The sequence below is a fragment of the Biomphalaria glabrata genome, chromosome 12 (genome assembly GCF_947242115.1).
Source record: "Biomphalaria glabrata chromosome 12, xgBioGlab47.1, whole genome shotgun sequence".
Classification (NCBI taxonomy): domain Eukaryota; kingdom Metazoa; phylum Mollusca; class Gastropoda; family Planorbidae; genus Biomphalaria; species Biomphalaria glabrata.
Genome location: NC_074722.1, coordinates 3,704,181 through 3,728,312, shown reverse-complemented (window position 1 = coordinate 3,728,312; position 24,132 = coordinate 3,704,181). Strand labels below are relative to the sequence as shown.

The window sequence follows — 24,132 nt, the reverse complement described above, 5'->3', positions numbered from 1 at the left end:
TGTTGCACTCAGGAAAAGTCGCCTTCTTCTTCTTCTCCGCCAGTTGGTCTTCATGTGGCTGCAGTTATTTCTTGGTTGAATCACCATGCACGTTGGACTACGCAAACGCCGCCTTCTTCTTTTCCTCCAGTTGATCGTCCTCTTGTTGCAGTGACGTTTTGGTTGCATCGCTCTCTTGTCTGTCGGTACTGAGGACAGCCACTTGACACATGGAGAGGTATAGGATGTAAGGGCAGGGATTACCAAGATTGTTGACCAAAGAGGTGGCTTCATAGGGCTTTGCGAAGAAGGACTGGGATGGGCTTCAAATCCACAGGACAGGGAATTGTGGGACAGGTCATCATCTTCAGCCTTGTCTGGGGGGCATGCTTGTGGGGCAGGTTGGTAACACTCCTCGTGCAAAGGTCCCTCGTCTTCGGCTTCAGGCTCCATTTGGCTTTCTTCACCACCATCAGGACCTCTCTCTCTCGTCTCAGTATCGGGCCAATCGCCTGTTGGTTTTAGACCTGGTCGATGACTTTCATCGTGCGAATGTCCATCAACTTCAACGTCAAGCTTCCTTGGATTCTTTTCACCACCATCAGGACTTTCCTCTCCAGTCTTGGCAGCCTGACCAACGTCTGTTGGGTGCCGATCTGGCTGGTATCTTCCGACTTGCAATTGTCTCTCAACGACTTCATCAGGTATCAATGGGTTCTCACGATCACCACCAGGGCTTCTCTCGCTGATCTTAGCATCTGGACGAACGTCTGTAGAGTCCAAGCCTCGCCGGTAGCTTTCATCATGTAAACGTCCCTCAGCAACAGGCTTGTAGGCAAACTCAGCGTTCTCTTGATCTGTCTCTTTCGGCTCCACAAGTCTGTACTCCTTGTTTTCGGATTCACAGGCAGCACCACCTTTATCAGCATTGCCATTGTTACTGCTTATTGATTCACAGCATTGGGTGGGTAATTGTTCAATGTCCAACGATTGTGAATCTCCTTCATCTTTCAAGTCTCCTTGGTCGTACATGGTTTCTTCCACCACGTCCATCGTTTTCACCACGGGGCTCGTCATTTCCTTCACTGAGGTACCCATCTTTTTAATCTCTCTACAGAACTCCTCGGTGTTCTTCTTCAATGTCGCACTCATCTCGTCTAGCATGATACGGGTACTGGTGATCTGTTGCTGCATGCTACTGGTGAGCTGTTCCAGCAAGTTAGGTTCGACTTCAAAAAGATATGTGTCCGGATCTTCTTTTTCTTCCAACATGTCTTCTCGGAGGCGTGCTTGTAAAGTTTCCTTATTACCATATACCTTCAGCCTTCGTCCACGGAGTTCTTCCTTCAGTTCTCTAAATTCAAGTTCGTACAGCAGTTTCAGACGAGCCATAGTAGATCCGATCCAATCCGATTCCGAACCTATCCCACTTCTGACACCAGTGTTACGAATCTCACTATCCAGGCTCTCTGCAAACTGCACCATACACCACCAACTTAAAGAACTTGACAAGTCAGGGCTCCAAAATAACGTAAAGGTTTAATGTCCATAAATAACAGCCAATACTGTACAATTGGCAGCACGTAGAACAGTACAAATAGCTCTGCGATAACAAATATCTCTCCGATACCACCGTTCCGCCGTATCAAGTCTTGCACTGGCCTCTCCGTCTCGTTCCGGGCTTGCACTGGGTTCAACAGTTCGGGACTGACTTCACACACTTGGGCTCGTTGTGTCGGACTCGATCACAGACCAAGATCAAGACGCCGTTCGTCTCAACTGTACTTGACAGTACTCCGCACTGAACCGTCGTAATGCTCCGTACAGAACCACACCGTTGAACTGTGCTGTAGTCGACCGTGATCTGAACTCCTGTCGTGAACCCGCTTTCTGAACCCCCTTGACTGCGTCACCTCCGCTCTTATATAGGGTCCCTACTGGCCTTCTCGAACCAGACAGAACGCCGCTCGACGTTTCTAGGTGGTCAGATGACTACAACTCTCGTGACGCCCCTGAGCTCTGTTCACGTCGGCGATCCTTCCCGAACTCTCTTGTTGACACTCGTCTCGGCCGATCGTCGTAACTCGTCACGGTTGACCGCTCGTCTAGCGCTGGCCTGGGGCGATTTGCGTCGGCTGACTACACACACACCACTACCCCCATCTGTGCCACCACCAGGTTTATAACAATATGGTATAGAATTAAAGGGAAAGGCATGCTCTTTTTAATGAGGTCAAAATCACCGATGGTATCGTCGATTAGGAGAGAAAGAGATAAATCTATAAGTTTATTGTGAGAGAACGTGGCAGTTCAATATGAAATAATTGCACAAGACATAATTCAATATGAAATGACAATGTGGCAACATGTGAATCTTCGCCATCCCCCCCCCCCCAATTTCAAGCCAAATCAAATTTGTTTAGAATGTAATCTGTCGGCTCAGTTTAGTTAAGTATATTTATATCACCAGGGAAGGATAAGTTAAACAATACAAGGGAATACTATCAAAGTTAAATACCCATTTTTTGTTCTGACGTAAAGGGTAATAATTTTGTATTTCCTAAAAACATCTTTAGACAATTGTACTATGTAGGCCTACAGACATGACAAACTTCCTTGTTCTGTCTTTACGAAGTGTGTTCATTGGTTGTTACAATTTACCAACATTCATTCAAAAGATAAGATAATTACGTCCAAGGCGTAACCATGTGTTTATCTAGTGCATATAGCATTATAGCATCATCATAGACCCAGGCACCTGGGAGACAGAGGCACATGACAGAGCATCACGGCGTCGCGCTGTGAAAACTGGCGCACAGGTTGCTGAGGAAAAGAGAACAATGCTAGAAGAAGAAAAACACCAGAAAAGAAAAGCAAGGCAAACGACACTGGCTCCAGCTGGAATAACCTGCCCAGTGTGCGGCCGAACATTCCGGGCTCACATAGGTCTCACCAGCCACAAGAGGAGGCATAAAACCCCAGTGCAAAGCCCTCAGCCGCCTGGATGACAAAGTGGTCATCATCGAACCACGATGGACGAACTATATATAGCATTTAAACATAGAGCTATATTTATTTTTATCCTATCTTATAAATTACAGACGTGTCTTATTAACATAAGATAATTATGACTTACACGTATCCATATGTTAATCTAGTTGTGACTTAAAGTTTGCTAAGTCGCTGGTTCTCCTGGCTGACTCAGGCAACCCGTTCCATGTTGTACTGAGAAGAAGCACTTGTACGAAATTGTCCTAGCATTTTTAATAAGAAATGTGCCTTTATCTTTGTGTCTTTCCTTTGGGCAAGCAGACGTCTTGTAACCCTACGACTATACGTCTGCTCAATATGCTAATGAGATGGATGTAACAAAGAAAACAGCCCAGCGACTATTTTTCCTATATAAACACAATAGCTTTTAACTAAATAAGAAGATCCTAGATACATATAAAAACATAAAAAGGGCACCACAACTCACACGCACAACGTTAGCCTTCTACCATATTTCAAGGAACTTTTGGAACAGAAATGTCTAAAAAAAATCGAATCGAAAAAATCTTGGAAGACAACAGCCACCCACTCCATCATAACTACATCAAGTCGTCATCAAGACAAGAACAGAGCGGTACAAAAACGTGTTCGTACCTTTCTCGGTCAGACTTTAACAACGCCACCCTTCGATCAGGAAACATGAAAAGGACCAAGATGTCTGTGTGTAATCGCTGAATGAACTCTTTAAGTTGTGTCTGCACTATTTATATGTGTATGTTTCGTTTTTGGTTTGTTACGAGATGATGTTTTTTGGTTTGTTACAAGATGTTTTTGGTTTGTTGAGATGATGTTTTTTGTTTTGTTACAAGATGTTTTTGGTTTGTTGAGATGATTTTGGTTTGTTGAGATGATGTTTTTTGGTTTGTTACAAGATGTTTTTGGTTTGTTGAGATGATGTTTTTTGTTTTGTTACAAGATGTTTTTGGTTTGTTGAGATGATTTTGGTTTGTTACAAGATGTTTTTGGTTTGTTGAGATGATTTTGGTTTGTTGAGATGATGTTTTTTGGTTTGTTACAAGATGTTTTTGGTTTGTTGAGATGATTTTGGTTTGTTGAGATGATGTTTTTTGGTTTGTTACAAGATGTTTTTGGTTTGTTGAGATGATGTTTTTTGTTTTGTTACAAGATGTTTTTGGTTTGTTGAGATGATTTTGGTTTGTTGAGATGATGTTTTTTGGTTTGTTACAAGATGTTTTTGGTTTGTTGAGATGATATTGAACTTGAAGAGTTTTGCTAAATAAGGAAATTTAAATTGGCAGCACAAACTATTGGCTTGCTTACTCAACTATGTCTGGATCATCTACATACTTTGTAACTTCAATCAACACTATTCACAGACTTTGTATTTATAAAACCAAACACTTCGTGGTGTCCATTATAAGCGAATAGTTTAATAGATGGATTCAATAAATATACACAGAACATTGGGTCTACCTTATAAAGATACATTTCTGAAAATAAACTGCTGATCACAGGTTACACTAACATGATTTCTGAACAGATCTAGTATTTAAATATTAGAAAATTAATCATTTGTAAACTGATGTAAAATAACAATATATAAACTAAATTCGTATACAAATACAATTTAACAAAAATATATTCACTTTTAAACATTTTAGTTCATTAATTTGTTTGGAACCAAATAAAAATAAAAAAAAAGGTCGTTCAACATTTATGGGAACAGAAGAGTCGAGTATGAGAGAAACTCTAGTGAGTTACATTTCATGATATCAGAAACATTAATGAATGCTTTCGATGATATGTTCAAATTTCATACAGTAAAAGATCATTTAAAAACATGGACAGATAAAACAAGAATCACAGAAGATTCCTCCCGGGACTCAACAGGATTAAAGGTCAGTCATTCAGGCTGTGCTCACACTCAATCAGTCCTTGTACACATATCACACTCCTAGCACTCAGATAAGGTAATGAGAGGTGAAATAACAAAGTCCAATAACTCTTGTACTTTTCTAGTTCCTTAAGTCACTAGTAAAATGTAACAATTAAGATCTATATATACACAGTGATAACAGAATCTTACTAGAAACCATACATTAACTATGTCAGTTTTCTTCTGCTAGTCAAACTTGTTGTGATGGAAGACTGGGAGAAGAAATTAAGAGGGTCTACTTCTGGGTACACTGAGATCTTGGTAGTGTTTAAGTCAGACATTAATTGAATGAACTACAAAGACTTTAAAATGATATTCAAAAGAAATGGAACATATGAATACGCACATGTTTCACAATCAATTATTATAAAATGGTGAACTTTGCATAAATTAAAAAATAGCACTTGGTGACAAATCAGAAATGTTGAAAATGAAGTCATCTGTAAAGAAATAACAACAACTGGTGATGACTTAAACAATGTAAATATCTTCTTCTTTTATTTCAATGAAAATAATATGAAGTTAATGTTACAAAAATCTGATGACAATCTCTTTTCATGACAGTATTTCTGACAGTTTTTTTTTCTTGTCAAACCAAATAAGAATCAGTTAAACCTAAGATGCATAACGCTAATTGAAAAAGTGTGGAAAACTTTGGGCTAGTTTGTAATGTAAATTCAAGCAGTAAAATTTATTTTGTCTAAATTAAGAATACAAAATGCGATGGCTTCATTTCAAAAGCAGACACTGCCTACCTGAAATATCAAAACTCTGATGGTTTGGTGTTGTACTGATCATAGTCACTAAGCTCGTAGCCTGGATTGTAGCCTCCATTGCTGAAGGAGTTTGGTTCTGTTGAGCAGTAATAATATTATTTTATTGGTTTTGTTATCGTTCATAATATGACTGGTATTTTCAAACGTAAATTAAATGAAAGTATTTTTAAAAATTGAACTATAACATTTGAATTAAAACTAATATAGAAAAAAGATAGGTAACCCTATCATGACTCATTTCAACATATACACTATGAGTAAAGAAAAACAGCCTCTTAAAGTGGAATAGAAAATGTTTTCACAATATAAAAAGAAATTGCTATACCATTTTTTTTTACTACAGCAAGCATTGATTTATTCATTACAATATCTTTAACTCTTTCTCTCCTAACTGACAATACCAGCATTGATTCCACCAGAATGTGGTAAATAATTACGGAGAGAAAGAGTTAAAGCTATATTCATTTCATCCAATATAATGCTATATTGAATCAACCTAATCTAATGCTGTATTGAATCAACCCAATCTAATGCTATATTGAATTAAACCAATTTAATGTTAGACTGAATCAACCCAATCTAATGCTAGACTGAATCAACCCAATCTAATGCTATATTAAATCAACCCAATCTAATGCTATATTGAATTAAACCAATTTAATGCTAGACTGAATCAACCCAATCTAATGCTAGACTGAATCAACCCAATCTAATGCTATATTGAATCAACCCAATCTAATGCTATATTAAATCAACCCAATCTAATGCTATATTGAATTAAACCAATTTAATGCTAGACTGAATCAACCCAATCTAATGCTAGACTGAATCAACCCAATCTAATGCTATATTGAATCAACCCAATCTAATGCTATATTAAATCAACCCAATCTAATGCTATATTGAATCAAACCAATTTAATGCTAGGCTGAATCAACCCAATCTAAGGCTATATTGAATAAAACTATTTTAATGCTAGACTGAATCAACCCAATCTAATGCTAGACTGAATCCACACAATCTAATGCTAGACTGAATCAACCCAAGCTAATGCTATATTAGATTCACCCAATTAAATGCTACACTGAATGCATACAATCTAATGCTATAGTGAATCCATATGAATTAAATGCTATGTAAGAACACCCCAAAGCTAATGGTAACAAATAATTTAACTCTTTACTTTCTGCTAATAAAATCTTGCTAAGAAACAACACAAGGCTCAATATATAATAAGATCCTAATGAAAGCCAGAGTCAGACTGGCCAATATCTATTTACAAAATCAGCACTAACCTCCATCCTCATCATATTCTGCCTCTTTTTTGCCTCTCTTTGACTGACACAGCAAGACAGACTTTCTGAAAGGCATCACCAGCATCAGGAGTGTTGCATTCACAAGGTTGCCTATTGAAACAGCAGCATCCCTGCACAAAAGCACACAAAAAAACAATGAAGAAAAAAACTGCTCAAACTAGGTTGCAATGATAATAACAATGTCATATAGAGAGTACCAGAATATGAGAACATAATACCAAAATTATATAACATAATAAAAGCAATAACAAAATATTATAGCCCCTACATTATGTTTTTTAACAACGCTTTATAAATAAAATTATTATTAATATATGAAAAGGCATTGTTTTTCAAGTTCCAAGATTTAGGATGAATATGCAAACCTACTTATAACCTGCTCTTTTTTTTTCACATTTGACAATCTGTTGTCTATTGCTCTAGGCCACAGCGAACAGTATATCAGCACTATTTACCATTGGACTACTGTGCTGGGTCAGACACCTATCCCACATAAGGGATGGCCACATGCAAAGGTAATCTTATTTAACGAGCTTAAAGAAAGACAATGTAACAGAAATGCTATAAATATATCAGCACTGCTTACCATTGGACTACTGTGCTGGGGTCTGACACCTATACCCCCCCTCCCCCCAAAATGAAGGATGACGACATGCAAATGGGATCTTTCTTGACGAGCTTAAAGATGGACAACAGAAGTGCTATAAAGATCAGCTCATTTTGTCTTCACTGGCTTAGATGAATGCAGCTGGACTCTAAAAGAGACAACTGGAGAGCTCTCGTGAAGGTCCAGTGACTCACATTTGAGGCTCACAGAAAAGACTTTGTCCAATAATAATATATCACATAGAAACATTTAAGATTATCATCAAACTCCATTCTTATGAGGGCTTGAGAGAGTCAAATCCTCTCTTGCAAAAGCCCTGAATAGAAACCCTGCTGGAATTTTGAAATTTATTCAGGCAGTGAAACATTTTTCCATTTCTAACGTTTGGATTGCTGACAGAGCATAAAGGAAACTCATAGGCAGTTTGGTACGTGGTGTTAGCTCTCCCTGGTGGGCCAAGAAATCTGTATTGGTATTGCCTGTCACTACCTATGTGACTTGGTGTACCAACTGCATTGTTAAAATAGTATAAACTTATTTTTATTACAACTTCTGCTGAATCCTAGAATATGAAATGTTGAATTATGGGAAACCTACCTGTATGGTGGACCTGCATTTGTGGATACAATCATCCAGACCACAAAACATCCAGCTGTAGCTATACTGCCAAACAATATCCACCTGACACGGAAAGAAGAAAAGCCAAAACAATTTTAAAACTAGAATAAGCAAATGTGAAAAAAAAAATATATTTAAAACAAAGATTATCTAAGAACTGTGCATTTATAGCCATCAATATCAATACTGTAGTATTTATTTCCTTTATTATCAAACTTAATTAATAAAGTATCACTAATTAATTATTCAATTTTTTGATTGATTCATATTTTGTTAGAAGCAATGAATAATTATTCGGAGTTTCAATTTGATCCGAGAATGGGAAGTGGGAGAAATAATGTAAAAAAGTTTTACCAGATGGACAGACAGAGTTTATACAAGCTTTGTAAAAAAAATAGAACAATTAACAATGGGGACATAAAGCATTTACATAAATCATAAAGTTTTTATGATTACTATTAAATTACAACTGACCTTGACTCATAGTTATTCCTCTCTGAGTCATAAGTGATGGCGGAGAAGATGCCAGTCATCAGCACGATGAACATAACAAACACCATGGACAAAACGATGCCCACGTCATAGTCCTCAGGTGGGTCACACCACCAGTTGTCGTGTTTGGCATCGGCCATCCCCCAGTAGCTTGCCGTAGGATGCACCAGTATCAGCCAGATGATAGGAATGATGCACTGGACTAACACGATGCCCAGTGAAGCAAAGAACAAGGAACAAGCCGAAGAGATTCCTCTGTGAACAGAAATGTACATGTTGGTAGTCCCTGGAAGATAAACTGTTCATGGTATTAGTTCTACAGTTAGGACTAGTTAGATATGATTGTGAACAGAAATGTATATGTTGGTAGTCCCTGGAAGATAAACAGTTCACGGTATTAGTCAGTTCTACAATTAGGACTGTAGATGTAGGTACTTTTTAGCTTGCTTTGCTGGCTACATTTTAAAGTCTAAGCAGACTTTGTATCTTATATGCAAGTTTTTTTTTTGTGTGAATGTATGATGAATTTTGAGGGTTTTAAAACAAAAAAGCGTATTTCTTTCATTAAAAAAAATTTACATACTGAAATTTCTTATGGGTTTAAGCTCCTAAAAAAATCATTTAATGTTCTCAGTAAAAGATTTGGTATTGTACGTCTCAGAAAAAAACCCTGCAAATTAAGACTTACATTTTGTATATTTATTTAAGGTCTTATGTACATCTATCTTATGATTTAATATATAAATACCTTTTCTATTACAATATTTGCATAATAAAAAAAGAATTTCTACAGTAATTTCAAATTTTTTTTTGGTCTGATCAGTAGTTTAATCAAATGTCTTAAACAAGGCATATGGTTATATCTTTTACTTCCTAAAAAAATTTAAGAATAAAATTCTTCTTTAATGAATTTCATTGGCTGTAAGAAAAAAACTTTTAAAAGTTGTTCCAAGTAAGAACTTTTTTAGGGTGTAGACATATTCATCATTAATTAAAAAACAAAAACAAATTGGAATTCTTTGTTTAAGCTTATAAGTTAATGGACAGATAGATTAACAATTGATAAACTCATTAGTTTGTTGGCAAAAAAACAAATTGTCAAGATGTAAACAAGGGCATTATTATTTTTACAACTGACTTAAAAACTGAATCTACTTACGTGTATCTATCTTTGGATGCTTCTTTCTCATCCACTTGACTAAACCTCCAGTTGTCCAGGGCTTTAATTAGCAGCGGTGCAAAAGCAATCATGTAAACTACACCCATTAGGAACCTTCGGCTGCCGCAGGTAGCTTCATTGGCATTCACAAAGAAGGCAAAGTTGATGACGTAGATACCAAGAATGCCCACGATAACCATGTATCCAAGAACGGTGGTGCCTTTACGCACAGGGTAGGCAATGACAAGAATCAAAAATAGAATAACTGTGATGAGAAGTCCAAGACTGGTCAAAATGGCCACCACAATGGCCCAAACTGGCCAATCGTACAACAAAACATCCTGGTCATTGTACAGGTAATAGTTGCGGTGATCCGAAGCAGAGAAACCGCCCGTCTGGGCTCCTGACTTGCCAGATGTGCTGTCACTAGAACAGCTGCAGCCGCTGCTGTCAGTGCAAATGGAAGAGACATTGAAGGCAGATTGGATGTCCTTGATTTGACTGTCGCTGAAGGAGGAGGAGACATTCACAGTCTGCAAGCAAATGGTGGAGATACAGGTAAGTGCTAATTAGGTATTTTACCGCTATTGATATAAAAGTTCTATGGAAATAAAGAGCGATGAGTCAACACAATAGAGAACACAACATCAAAAGAATAAAGTTCAAGCAGATTGAAGAAACAAGAATTAAACAAAGACAACAATCTTCTACTTTCTTCTTCTAGCCAGATTTTTGATGCTAAGCTCTAAGCTCTTATGTAGTCAGTGCCAAGTCTGTTGTGCACTGCAGAATGAGTGTTGCTTATGTTGTTGTGGTTACAGGGTCTGTCCAAGGAGAATGTGATACGGGGAATTTAAAAAGGATTGATTGTAAGGGAGGGAGGGGGGGGCAGTGTCTACAGAGAGGTGGGTGTGTGGGGTTTAGTCTAATTAAGGTAAAGACACCAGTTCTGGAAAGTTTCATTATGTATGTCTGTCTAACAACATAGAAAGAATTAAATAAAGATAATACATAGAAAAGTTGCTGCTGCACAATTCTATGATGTAAACATATAATAAAATTCTAATATATTATTTTTTCTTATAAGAAAATGAATGGATTAAAGAACAATTTCTACTCATTTAATAGAAAATATTTTAAGTAAAATACATTGTACATTATGGAAACAGTAGGCTGAATAAAATAATAATTGTTAAAATAATTAAAATTAAAGTATAATAATAACAAATTAAATTAAAATAATTATTTGTTTGAATATTACAAATTTTCGAAATTTACAAAATTAAATTATAATAACAAATTAAATTAAAATAATTATTTGTTTGAATATTACAAATTTTGATGAATATCTTTAGTTATATTACAAAATTTCTTGACCATATGCTTATATATAGCCTATATATACATGGATTATGTTCTAACACACTAAAAGTCAATTATATATGTATGTTTGAAATGTGTTCACCGCAGTGTGAGACTCCTTGAAAATTTCAGCTGTTCTAATTTATTGTCATAAGTTATTTCTCAATTCACAAACACTGGAGTAACTGGGAAAACCTTTAGCACCATACCTTAATTTCCTTGACTGTCACAGTGCCATCAGGGGCAACAGAGACACTGAGTATCTTCATCTCCAAGCCAGAGTTCCACCAGTGATTCTCCTTATCAAACTCAAACTTGAGTGCTGCTGGTGGGTTTGCCAGATTCAAGTCTCCAAGGCTGGCACTAGGTGAGACCAGATTGTCACTGACACTTAAAGTGTTTTGCCTGAAAGTAGAAAGGGACATCACTGTAATGTTGAATAACTGATATGTTACACATCTTAAGGTAGTTGGTCATTGTGCTGGCCACAAACACCCTGCTCGTTAACCGTTGGCCTTAGAAACAGATGTCCTTAACATTACCTGCCCCATAGATTGCAAGGTCTGAAAGGGGAACTTTATTTTAAAAAAATAAATAAATAAAAAAAAAATAAATGGCTTCTTTTGAAGGTCTAAGGATCCTACAGAAATACATTTTGAAACGTAGCAGATAATATCATGACCAGAAGTGTTGTTTAAGTACACCAAGATAGTAGCTCAATAACTTACAAAATTGAGTTGCGTCTGCCCACTGTGTTGTAACTGGTTTGAACTCCTTCCAGTCCACTGGCAGCAGCAAAAACAGCAGCGATTGTATTTAAAGCAAACTTATCGTGAGAACTTGTAGAGTAAGTCTGTCATTTGGAATAAGACAAGTACAAGATTAGGGACAGTGAATTTAGTTTCAATATAAGAGATTATACTGGAATAAAGGTCTTGATAAGGAAAAAAAAAGTCATAATCAGTAAGATTCTAATATTTTTTGTTTTTGTCCAAGAATTAAGGAATTATCTAGTTAAGTAACACAGGTAGCAGAGTGGTAACGCCCCTAGCTTTCAAACTGAGGGGTCTAGAGTATGAATCCTGGTGGAGACTGAGATTTGAACCCTGAGTCCACACAATTCTAATGGGTACCTGACTTGAGGAAGTTAAAGCAGTTTTTTGTGTGCTAACAACATTTAAAAATTGGCCATCGAAACTGATGAGCTTTAAATCACCAGCCACAATAGGTATGAAATGGCACCTTATCAAGTTTAACATCAGAAACATCTATATAGATTCCAGTACCTTATCAAATTAAACTTCAGAAACATCTAGATTCCAGTACCTTATCAAGTTAAACTTCAGAAACATCTATATAGATTCCAGTAAAAACAACAACTTACTTGATTTTTCAAACATTCAGATTTTCCTATGTTGATTGGTTTGGTTGAGGTGCTGATGGTACAGTTGAAGACTGTCTGGTAGAACTCATCAAACCACTGAGTGGGAATGCTGGCTGTGTTGGTCCCATGCACCTCATTGTACTTTAAGGTGTCGGTCAAGTAGGTCAAGAAGCTTTTCACGTCGTAGAATTGGCGCCTGAGCGTTATCAGGGTGGCTGTCTTGCCCTTTGGCACAATACGCTTAAAGTCATCTGTGGTGAGTGTCCAGTCACCCCCCAGTATCCAAGTGTACTGGTCAATGAAGCCTGAACTGCTCGACAGAACATTGCCAATAAAGTCTAAAGAGCCAAAGAGAACCGCAGCCTTGGAACCTTGTAAAGGGAAAGAACAACGGGTCTTGAACATGGATTACAACATCACTTAATTAATAAGCATTAGAAAAAAAAAAAAATACTTTTTAAAATAAAAAGCTTATCTATCAGAAAGAACTGCTTATTACTGCCATTATCAGAAAATAGAAAGTTTTTAGCTCCCTTTCTGCTGTATAAAACAAGATTAATAAATTGGTACTAACTGATTAAATAATTAGTTAATTTTTTTTTATTGATTCGTGTATTGTCTTCGTCTATAAATAATTATGCAAAATTTCAGCTTGATCCAATAATGAGAGTTAGGATAAATAATTTGTCGAGACGTAATAAGGGGATAAATATCAAATCTCTCATTAAGTAGCATTTATTCCCCTTATTTTGATATCAAACAAAATAATATAATTAACCTATTGGTTAATTTTTTTTATTGATTCATAACTTGTCAAGTACACTGAATAATTGTGCAAAGTTTCAACTTCATTCAAGAATGGGAAATGGGAGAAAAAACATGTTAAAAACATTTTACCAGACTAAGATGAAAAGTGTTAAATCAATTCTACAGACTAGATTCAATAACAGAAATGTTTATTGAAATTAAGAATTGAATTCTTGTAATATAAAGTTGCTTCTGTATCAGCAACATAGCCATGTAGTTGTTAAGTTAATAAGCATCTTTTCGTATTGTTTTGTTTTGAAAGCTGAACATAAGTATAAAACTAATAACTTGACTTCAATGACCAAGAGCTAGTTCTTACCTTTGTTTCCATTCAGTTTGATGTCTGCAGTTGTAAAGCCAGAGTCAAGTCCAAGTATTGAGCCTTCACACAATCTGATGTGGAGAAAGTTAGGTTTACAAAATCAATTTGTGTTTTACAGTTCAACCCATCAAAGTAATGATTAAAGAAAGAGCAGCTTTTATAGAAGTGGTAGATTTATTCAAGAAGTTAGTGAGCTAGTCAAGAATTTAGTATGAATCAAATAAGCCACCAATATTTTCAACCATTTGTGAACAGTAACTTTCAAATTGCACTAACCCATTTCTCTTGGCATAGTTGTTGAAATCCTTGTAGTAATAAACTCCATAAGGTGAGTTCAATTGGTAGACCACGTCTAGATATCCCCAGCCGAGCTTTGTGAACAGAGCAGCCAGGGTGCTGACCAAGGCTTTATTAGGTGCGACAGTACGCAGGAGGTAGTCATAGTCATCGAGGTAAGAGCTCAGAGCATTGGGGCTCAGGTAGGTGACCCTGGGTTGCTCCAGGACTCGGGCTGCTGCCATCGTGTTGAGATCCCCCATTGTAATGACACTGCCCAGGTTGTCAAGAGATATTTTCTTGTCATTGTCAAACCTGGCAACAAATAAGAGATGAAATATAATGTCAAAAACCTGGAGATTAAAGACATCAGACGACGTTTTTAAAGCCAAGGCAAGAGTATATTGGGATATTAAGGCCAAAGCAAGAGTATATTGGGATTTAAAGGCCAAAGCAAGAGTATATTGGGATATTAAGGCCAAAGCAAGAGTATATTGGAATATTAAGGCCAAAGCAAGAGTATATTGGGATATTAAGGCCAAAGCAAGAGTATATTGGGATATTAAGGCCAAAGCAAGAGTATATTGGGATTTAAAGGCCAAAGCAAGAGTATATTGGGATTTAAAGGCCAAAGCAAGAGTATATTGGGATTTAAAGGCCAAAGCAAGAGTATATTGGAATTTAAAGGCCAAAGCAAGAGTATATTGGGATTTAAAGGCCAAAGCAAGAGTATATTGGGATTTAAAGGCCAAAGCAAGAGTATATTAGAATATTAAGGCCAAAGCAAGAGTATATTGGGATTTAAAGGCCAAACCAAGAGTATATTGGGATTTAAAGGCCAAAGCAAGAGTATATTGGGATTTAAAGGCCAAAGCAAGAGTATATTGGGATTTAAAGGCCAAAGCAAGAGTATATTGGGATTTAAAGGCCAAAGCAAGAGTATATTGGGATTTAAAGGCCAAAGCAAGAGTATATTGGGATATCATGTAAATATCTACATTTACAAAGGTACAGCTTAAATTTCTTAATAAATAATTTAAAAAATATGCTTTGTAAAACAAATTTCCACCAGCACTTCCTAAAAAGAGGTGGTGGAGGCAGAGTGGTAAAGCACATGGCTGCTAAACATAGAGGTGAAGAGTTCAAATCTCAGTGATAACTAGGATTTATAACTTTCGGATTTTTAGGACGCCCCTGAGTCAACCCAGCTCTAATTGGGTACCTGACATTAGTTGGGGAAAGTAAATGAGGTTGGTTGATGACACCCTCGTTAAACTTTGTCCACAGAAGCAGATGACCTCTACATCATCTGCGCTATGGATGGCAAAATCTGAAAGGGGTCCCTTTTTTATTTAATTTTATCTTAAAAATTAACTTCAATTTCAAAATGACAATGTCTTTCAAAAAAAAATGTATATAATCTGATTTCCAAAGCCTGAGATAATTTGGTTTTGACAATCACGATCAGCCGCAACATTAAAAGTTGAGAATTCAACATGAGATCAAATGGGATAAACATGGATGTTAACATGGAGAGACATACACAGTGTTACAGAGTCCAGTCCCTTCTAGCAGTCCAAACAAGTCTTGGTCCACTCGCATGCTGTTGGAGCAAGTGTCGATGGCCAGAATACGAACTTTGCCCTGAAGACATGCAAGTAAATATGTTTTCAAACACTGTTCAAAATGATTGTGTGCACAACAACAAGCTGTTAGTAAAAAAAAACAATATCTTAATGCATCAAACCCAAATCCACTAATACAATTGTAATCAATATTTCAGACACCATTTTAACAACACAAATGTTTCTTATTTCTGAGGTAAAGTTAGCATTGTTTTCCTGGTTAGAACCCACCTTTACTTTAGAGGTGACGACTTTCTGAGCACCGTAGAAGAAAGCTAAAAAGTGATGGAAGCCTGGCATGTTGAGCTCACCACACCTGTAGGGGTCAGCACCTTGCTTGTGGATGTCAAAGAAGCCAACAATGGTGGTGGCATTGGTGGTGATTGAAGAGTCCCTAAACAAAACAACAAAGTCATATTTAAAGGGACAGTCAGCAGAAAGGAATTCACATCCAACAAGGCTTGACTAATTCCATTCAAATCCACTTTTTCAACTTTGATAGAAAAAAAAAGCCTATAGTGAAGACATATTGTGGGTCAATATCTCTGATCTGAATTTTTTTTTCAAAATGAAAGATACTCACTTGCTGAAGACATATCGTAGGTCAGTATCTCTGATCTGAATTTTTTTTTTTCAAAATGAAAGATACTCACTTGCTGAAGACATAACGTAGGTCATTATCTCTGATCTGAATTTTTTTTTTCAAAATTAAAGATACTCACTTGCTGAAGACATATTGTAGGTCAGTATCTCTGATCTGAATTTTTTTTTTTTCCGAAATGAAAGATACTCACTTGCTGAAGACATATTGTAGGTCAGTATCTCTGATCTGAATTTTTTTTTTTTCTGAAATGAAAGATACTCACTTGCTGAAGACATAACGCAGGTCATTATCTCTGATCTCTGGACACTCTGCACAAGCCTCACGGCGGTCACAGTTACTATCCCATTGGGAGGTGTATGTAGAGCTAATGTTGATAGTGTTGGTGGTGATGTTGTAGCTGCCAATCTGTTAGATGTAATGAATTATACTTAGAGAGAAAATATTTTCATTGGACTGTTTACATTTATGTAATAGAATCATTTCTGAAGAACTCTGTAAGACACTGAAACACTTGGAGTAGAGAAAAATAAAATTCCTGAAAAGATAATGGATGCTCCCAGAGGATTGACAAAAAGACAATGTTAATACAGATTGTTATGGAAGCAAAGAATGCTAAATGTGTATACACATTCTTACATTAGAATTATTTCATTAATTTATTATTTGTTTTCCGACAATTCTAAGATGTTTAAAATAATGTTTGAGCTATTTACCGTGGTGTAACTGACGCCTAATACACCTTTGTACACAGAGTTCAACTTGTATCCAGCGAGACCTGAACGATTCACAAAGACAAACTTGTTGCCAGAGGGGTCATCAAAGGTCACATTGGCCAGGTTATTTCTAAGCACAACTCTTCTATCAGCACTGTTGCGATAAGCCTGGCAAACTGCAGTGTATTGCAGTCCTGAGATGGAACAAAAAAATATTATACAAAGGGATAACAGACCTAAAAAAAATGTCATTGATTCTCAACAATAATGTTTATATACGGAAAAACCCAGACATTAAAAAAAAAAAAGTATCACTTTTGAGTTCGACACTAAGGAAACTAATTCTTAGTTGTCTGACCACAATAACATATCAACACACTACAATACTCAAACAATAATATTTATATAAGAAAACCCCCAGACATTAAAAAAAAGCATCACAGTAGAGTTTGGCACTAAGGAAACTAATTCTTAGTTGTCTGATCACAATAACAGATTTCATTTCTCTATACTGATTGAGGAGAAAATGTATCACCATTACAATTAAAAACAGTTTTTTTTTAAAGGCTCTTGTAGAACTAGATTCTCAAACAAAGTTACTTTGTCTCTTTAAGTCATAAATGTAGGGCCTAACAAATATTATACTGACCACATTTCTGTTTCAGGGTTGCATCAAGTGCAAAAGCAGCAGCATAGACAGCATTGATGACATAGACCACTCCAGGATCCTGCTGGTACAGTGGCGAATTCAAGATGGTGGTGGCAGCCAGAGAACAAGCCCTAGGGTAGCCCATGGTATGAGTCCTGGAGGTGTAACAGTTCATCAGGTACTGATAGTACTCTTCAAACCAAGGATTCTGGTCAGAGTTGGCCAAAGTCTTGGAGTTCATGTAGGTCTCAAAGTCCTGACATGAACAAAACATTTGGAAAAAAATGTCAGCAAAATAAACTGCTTCATATTACATGGTGGTGACAAAATCTTTGTGTTCTAATTTATGCTAGTAAACTATTATTTGTATAAATTTGTCAGTCATTGATTAACATGCATGACATATTGACCTAGGGACAGGCGTAGGGCGCAATCATCTTCCTTTTTGAAGTAACGTCTGTACTTTATAAGATAAGATGGCCTAGAGAGATAAGTAAAGAGGAGAAAAGAGGAGGATAGGAGAGAGAAAAAAATGAGGTGAGAGAAAAAAATGAGGAAAGAGAAAGAGCGAGAGAGAAAAAGAGGATATAACCAGGTAAAAGCTCGTCTTATCAAGAACATTACAGGATATCTAGATACAGACATCTAAAGACGTACTTTAAAGTTTGGCACTAATTATTCATTAAAATAATATCTTTCATCTTGACATTGTTTTTGTTTATGTATTTATATCAAAAAGTTAAGAATAAAATGTATAAAAGTTCTGCAGTCAATTTCTACAAAACAAATTTATGACTAATTCATCCTGATATAAAAAAAAAAGGTTGCTCCTTGTCAGCTATGGTTACATAATGCATCTGTAATTATGGAACCTGAGCAAAGGATATTGCTATAACCCTAGTGGCGGACTGAAAGGGTTAATGCTTGTGCGGCCTACTGACACACATGATTCAGGCCAATCACACAGGTGAAGAGCTGTTGAACAAGGGACATTACTGCTAATGCACGCAATATGACCAATGTTATGGTCATATGACCAAAAAGCCTTTACAGACGAGAGACAGTGTGTTAGAACAGCAAGCAGTATGGACTGTGTGCTACGAAGTGAGTCCTCGAGAATGTAGCTGTACCAGCTAGAGAGACTTGTAGTGATTAGTTAGGCAGTTCTGTAGTGTAGCAAAGCATTTAAAGTTAGTGTAGCCAATTGTGTTTATTGGCTGTTGTTGATGTAATTGTAAATGAACCGCCACCTTGTTTATTGAAGCTCTTGTTGTCAAGTGGATGTTTTAGATGTGTTGTGTTGTTGGGCAGTGTTGTGTTGTGTTGGGCAGTGTTTACAGAAGGCCTGATTAGGAGAGAACGTAACAATATTATTAGTCTCACAGTAGCTACTATATCATTATTACTGCCAAAAATACTTCAAAGATTCCCTTACGTAGACATCATTTGAGTCCAGTTTGAGTGTGACAGAATCTACAGCCCAGGTCTCAGCATTGCGATATGCATCCTGACTGTCTGCCCAAGAGGAAGAGCCAACAAACCTGACATGTACAAAAGTTCATGAGTTTACAATCATTTGCTAACAAGATCAACAGCCATAATTTGTTGTTTTTTTGTACGTTTGTTAGTTGGTTTGCATGTTTCGCATGTTCCTTAAGAATTGAAGATTATTACATCCTAGCCCAAACCTCCAGTAGGATGACGGGAAGAGCATACCACATGAACAGGCAGCCATTAGTAACAGTAACATTCCAGTAACATATATTACTGTTACCAATTTGTTAAATTCCTTTAATTAATAACATTTTAAAGAGCCAATATTTTAAACTACGTTTTGATATTTAACATTCCTAATAGAAAGATTATTACTTACAAAATTAAAACAAACACCTGTACGCAAAAAGGAGCTACTAAGAGAATTAAAAACTCTGATGCTGACGGTATAAGGGTCATTGCAGCCTATTTAACTTTTCATTCGTATTGGAAGTAGTTAATGTTGGCATCTTATAGACTAATAATGCTGTCGTGTAAAGGGTTCTAGCAGCAAAGGTACATTTATAAGAGAAAACACAAAAAAAATATTGAATCATTTCTCAATGTGAGATTTGATGTACACTCCAAGGCAATGAATGAAAGTAATCTCCTCTTTCTACCTTAATTTATTCTGAGCAGTGCTTGATCTTCCAATGGCTAGCAGCAGGGAATTCACAAACTCCACACTCAGGAATGTGACAACTGTATTGGCAGCAGGCTTCTGTAGCAGCTTGGCCACTATTCCATTGGAGGTTTCACTGGGAGAGAAACAAACCTTCATAAACTTATATATAAAACAATATCAGAACAAGAAAAACATCAAAAAATATTATTTTTTTTAAGAAACAAAGCTTATACAAAGTGTACTTGTATTAATTAGTTTGGATCAGTCATATAAATAAATTCGTAATAGATCTAATAAATCTGTGAGATTAGAAATATTTTTACTATTTGTTTTTGTTTAGTGCACTTTCAAGCTTTTAGCGTTGTCAATGCACTATGATCCTATCACTTGTCTAGACAAGCTGGGATGGAATGGGGGGGGGGGGGGGGGAGATAAAGTATCTAGTTGAATATTACCATGATCGCTGCATTTGAACTCAGAGCTCAAGCCTCCTTGAGATTAATTAATTACCAATAGTGATTCTTGTTTTGTCAGGTACAAGAATATTTGTGCAAAATTTCAACTTGATCTAAGATTGGGTGAGGGAGAAATAACATCTACAAACTTTTACTAGACAGACAGACAGAGAGAGACGATATAAGCTTTGTAAAAGTATTAAAGACTGACCAGGACTGGGTTAAAGAACTATAGAGAAGTTAGAAGTACTGTATATGCTGATTAAAACAATGAACATTTGGGCTGAGAGATCTGCTATATATATGCTGATTAAAACAATGAACATTTGGGCTGAGAGGTCTGCTATATATATGCTGATTAAAACAATGTACATTTTTATGCTGAGAGATCTGCTATATATATGCTGATTAAAACAATGAACATTTGGGCTGAGAGGTCTGCTATATATATGCTGATTAAAACAATGAACATTTGGGCTGAGAGATCTGCTATATATATGCTGATTAAAACAATGAACATTTGGGCTGAGAGATCTGCTATATATATGCTGATTAAAACAATGAACATTTGAGCTGAGAGATCTGCTATTCACCCAAGAAGACAAACAATAACATATATTGGGCTTGTAAACAACAGCTCCATGTTGTCTTGTTCATTGAACTTCATTTGAGTTCATTTCTATAAATATTTGAAAAGCTTACGGGCTGATCACCCCTAGATCTGGGAATGGCACGGTCTGGGCTACACATATCCTGTAAGCAGCTGCCCTTGTGATCAAGTAGTCCTTGGCTGATATACCGTTGCTGTTATCTTCGTGTAGTATCTAAATGAAATGTAAAATCAAAAATTTTAACATAAATTTAAAAAATAGTTTTAAAAAACTTCTTGATTCAAATAAACCAACAAAACCCCCAATACAAATTATTATTTATGTGTTATCTGGGATAAACAGATTGGGTCGTTTTTGTAAATAACTCGCCTACTATTGATTAGTTCTTCATTTCAAGTCATTTCTTCTCTCTATAAGTACAACATTGCTTGTTTATAGTTTTTTTGTGTCCATAAGTAAAGTAGTATTGATTTTAAAAAAAAAACTAGAAATCAAACCCAATTACAATTTTGTTTGGACCAATAAAATATTAAGACCTAAATGAAATCAGGTTTTAAGTTGCACCTCAAGTGAGTCACATGAGTCATGATAAACATTAAGGTATAATGCTATTAATCCTTAGCAATCTAACTGTATCTGATAATATTCCAGATAGAATGGGAATGTAGGCTATGAAGAAGCATACAAAAAAAGTCCTTTACCTACACCTCTGCCATATTTTAAAACCAGTTTGGTCAAAAAAAAGAAGAAGAAATTACCACAAAATCTGGTGTTTAAGACATTGAAGAAAACTTACCCATGCATTGGGCGAAGTGATATGTCTCTAAATAACATAGTCTGTGATGCTATATTTCAAAAAACACTTTTAATTAATTTTAACTTGATGGCAATGAGTATTGCTTAATTGCTATAGTATAACACATTGTTCATGGTATATCATGATCTGTTGAGTCTCTGGTTGAGTCTTTATTTGACAGCTTAAGATACTACATTCAATAGAAAAGCTTTTTTTGTTTGTTTGATAATTTTCTAACAGTGGTCTATCTATTAAGTTAAACTGTGGGTGTATTAAACATCTATTGGTTTACTCCATAGAACTGGTGACTTTTGAAAAGATTTTTACCTGAATGTAGCGTATATCCATCTTGTCCAAAAATTTAAGCATGGCTTCCACTTGGTCTCCATCAGATGGTACAGTGCGGTAAAAGAAAGGATACACTCTCTGGTCATTCAGATCTTGACTGCCTGCTGCATAACTGATCTGTGACATAGACAACAGTCAAAACTGAAGTTACATATGTGCTGAACATGAGCATATAAATCATGATGCAATGAAGAAAAAAAAGGTAATCTGAACAAAAAATAAATTTTATGTTACAACAGGAAGTTAATATTTCTATTCTGGATGTATACGTTTCATTGGAAGAAGAGGCCAAATAAGATCTATGATTGGTAGTTCAGACTTTCTAATTAATAAGTATAACTAAAATGAAATTTAAGCCAACCTGAGGTATTTTAAGATCTGTTAAAATTCTGGCCAGATATATAGAAGCTTTGCTGGAATAGGACCCAATATATGCATCAATCTTGGAAGGGCTAATGAGCATTCCATCTTTCAGCAGTGTAGTATAGCCACTGTTGATGTTACTGACCACAAAGCCACCAAGTACTTGAGAGTTGCAAGCGTCCAAGCCAATGCCCCCCAGCCTGGTGTTGGGCAGTATGCTGGCAAACTGACCTTGCTTACTGTTGACCTGATTTATGGCAAAATTGAAAGCTTCCAGCAGGAGGTAACCATGGAGAGGATTGATTGAACCACATGTGAATGGACTTAGTGATCTCTGGTGAACATCAAATATACCTGGGGAATGTAAAAACACAGATGGCTGAGTCAAAGTGTTTAAAAGTAAAGCTCCTTTTTCAGACCTTTCGATCTATAGGGTAGTTGATGCAAAGGTAATCTGTTACAGTGGCCCACAGTTAACAAGGGTGTCATGTGGCCAGCACAATTTATTCTTTATTACTCCCAAATAATGTCAGGTTTTCATGAATAATAAAGCAGTTCTATAAAGATATTTAGTTTATAATTATTATTTCTTTTGTCATAAGATTTCATGGTAAAAATATTATTATAAAACATTTCAACTTAGCTGTGCATCAATGCACAATATTTGGAACTAAATACATCGAAGCTGGCTAATTGAAAAATAAATATTGGAGAAAGCCCATTGAATGTTGTATAAAATTATTCAATAAACTAGTGAATGAGCAGAGTGCAAGTTAGGAGCTGAATTCTCACCTGCCAGATAAACATCCCCAGGGATATGTGAGAAATTAAAGCCAGCTGTGACGCAGACCAAACAAGAGTTGTCAATGCAACTGGAAGTCACATTGGTGTATGAATACATGCTGGAGTCCAACAGGTCCAGAGTTATCCCAGCATAGCTGCCAATCTATGTGAACCAAGAAACAACATGAGGATTTTACTTCAACACAAAACACTTTTAAAAAAGAACCCATTTAACTCTTTCTCTCCATAATTATTTACCACATTCTGGTGGAATCAACGCTGATATCGTAAGTTATTAGAGAAAGAGTTAAAACAAGAAGTTGTTTGGAGCTTAATAAAACAATTTACATCACCTGTTTGTAATCTCCGTTACTTGACGTCTGCAACACCTCAAACACAGTGTTTCCTTCTTTGTCTAGGAACATAAAGCTCCTTAGCCCCTCGTCAATGAAGGTCACATCCTTTAGGTGAAGGTTAAATCTCTTCATCCTGTCCTGGGCAGCGTAGAACTGGGGGCAGGGAGACTTGTAGCCCTGGTTGCAATACTCGGCAACAGTCAGGTGCAGTGCATTCACCACAGCATACACACTGTTGATAGTGGCTAGGATGTAGTTGTCCTCAATGTAGTTGGTGTCATTGGTGACTGGGGTCAGGGGAGTGGGACAGGGGTTTGCATAGTTGGAGTAGCCAGGCAAGTTGCAGTTCTTGAGAGCCATGTAGTACCTTGCAAAGTAAGGGTTCTCAACAGGAAGGCTATTAATGTAGTTGTTATAATTCACAATGTTGGACCGCTGCAGACGCAGACCGATGATTGGTCGTGTTATGGAAGGAGAATATCTCTTAACAATCTAAAGACAAAGAATAATGCATTACAAATATAGTTTAATTAGTAATAGTTATATACAATTATGATTACATACAACTTGATATTCTATGACAGAGGAGAAAAACTAACTACAAGCATTATTTTCAATTTCAAAG

At 36.3% G+C, this 24,132-nt stretch overlaps 1 protein-coding gene across 7 annotated transcripts in view; it reads right to left on the bottom strand.

Moving 5' to 3' along the window:
* Nucleotides 1-4,401: 4,401 nt before the first annotated feature.
* The window catches only part of LOC106076542 (uncharacterized), a 46,529-nt gene continuing 26,798 nt past the window's right edge, over nucleotides 4,402-24,132 (bottom strand). For all 7 annotated transcript variants that reach the window (XM_056005168.1, XM_056005167.1, XM_056005166.1 and 4 more), the window contains 23 exons: nucleotides 23,505-23,999; nucleotides 23,161-23,314; nucleotides 22,367-22,722; nucleotides 21,985-22,122; nucleotides 20,953-21,074; nucleotides 19,791-19,928; nucleotides 19,073-19,178; nucleotides 17,638-17,893; nucleotides 16,989-17,182; nucleotides 16,538-16,680; nucleotides 15,903-16,065; nucleotides 15,590-15,690; nucleotides 14,047-14,361; nucleotides 13,768-13,841; nucleotides 12,642-13,012; nucleotides 11,986-12,110; nucleotides 11,467-11,662; nucleotides 9,896-10,428; nucleotides 8,719-8,991; nucleotides 8,224-8,307; nucleotides 6,999-7,129; nucleotides 5,683-5,779; nucleotides 4,402-5,367 (listed from right to left, as the gene is read on the bottom strand). In XM_056005168.1, the coding sequence (XP_055861143.1) occupies nucleotides 5,691-5,779; nucleotides 6,999-7,129; nucleotides 8,224-8,307; nucleotides 8,719-8,991; nucleotides 9,896-10,428; nucleotides 11,467-11,662; nucleotides 11,986-12,110; nucleotides 12,642-13,012; nucleotides 13,768-13,841; nucleotides 14,047-14,361; nucleotides 15,590-15,690; nucleotides 15,903-16,065; nucleotides 16,538-16,680; nucleotides 16,989-17,182; nucleotides 17,638-17,893; nucleotides 19,073-19,178; nucleotides 19,791-19,928; nucleotides 20,953-21,074; nucleotides 21,985-22,122; nucleotides 22,367-22,722; nucleotides 23,161-23,314; nucleotides 23,505-23,999 (4,557 nt within the window). In that variant the 3' untranslated portion in view covers nucleotides 4,402-5,367; nucleotides 5,683-5,690. The remainder of the gene's footprint in view (nucleotides 5,368-5,682; nucleotides 5,780-6,998; nucleotides 7,130-8,223; nucleotides 8,308-8,718; nucleotides 8,992-9,895; nucleotides 10,429-11,466; nucleotides 11,663-11,985; nucleotides 12,111-12,641; nucleotides 13,013-13,767; nucleotides 13,842-14,046; nucleotides 14,362-15,589; nucleotides 15,691-15,902; nucleotides 16,066-16,537; nucleotides 16,681-16,988; nucleotides 17,183-17,637; nucleotides 17,894-19,072; nucleotides 19,179-19,790; nucleotides 19,929-20,952; nucleotides 21,075-21,984; nucleotides 22,123-22,366; nucleotides 22,723-23,160; nucleotides 23,315-23,504; nucleotides 24,000-24,132) is intronic.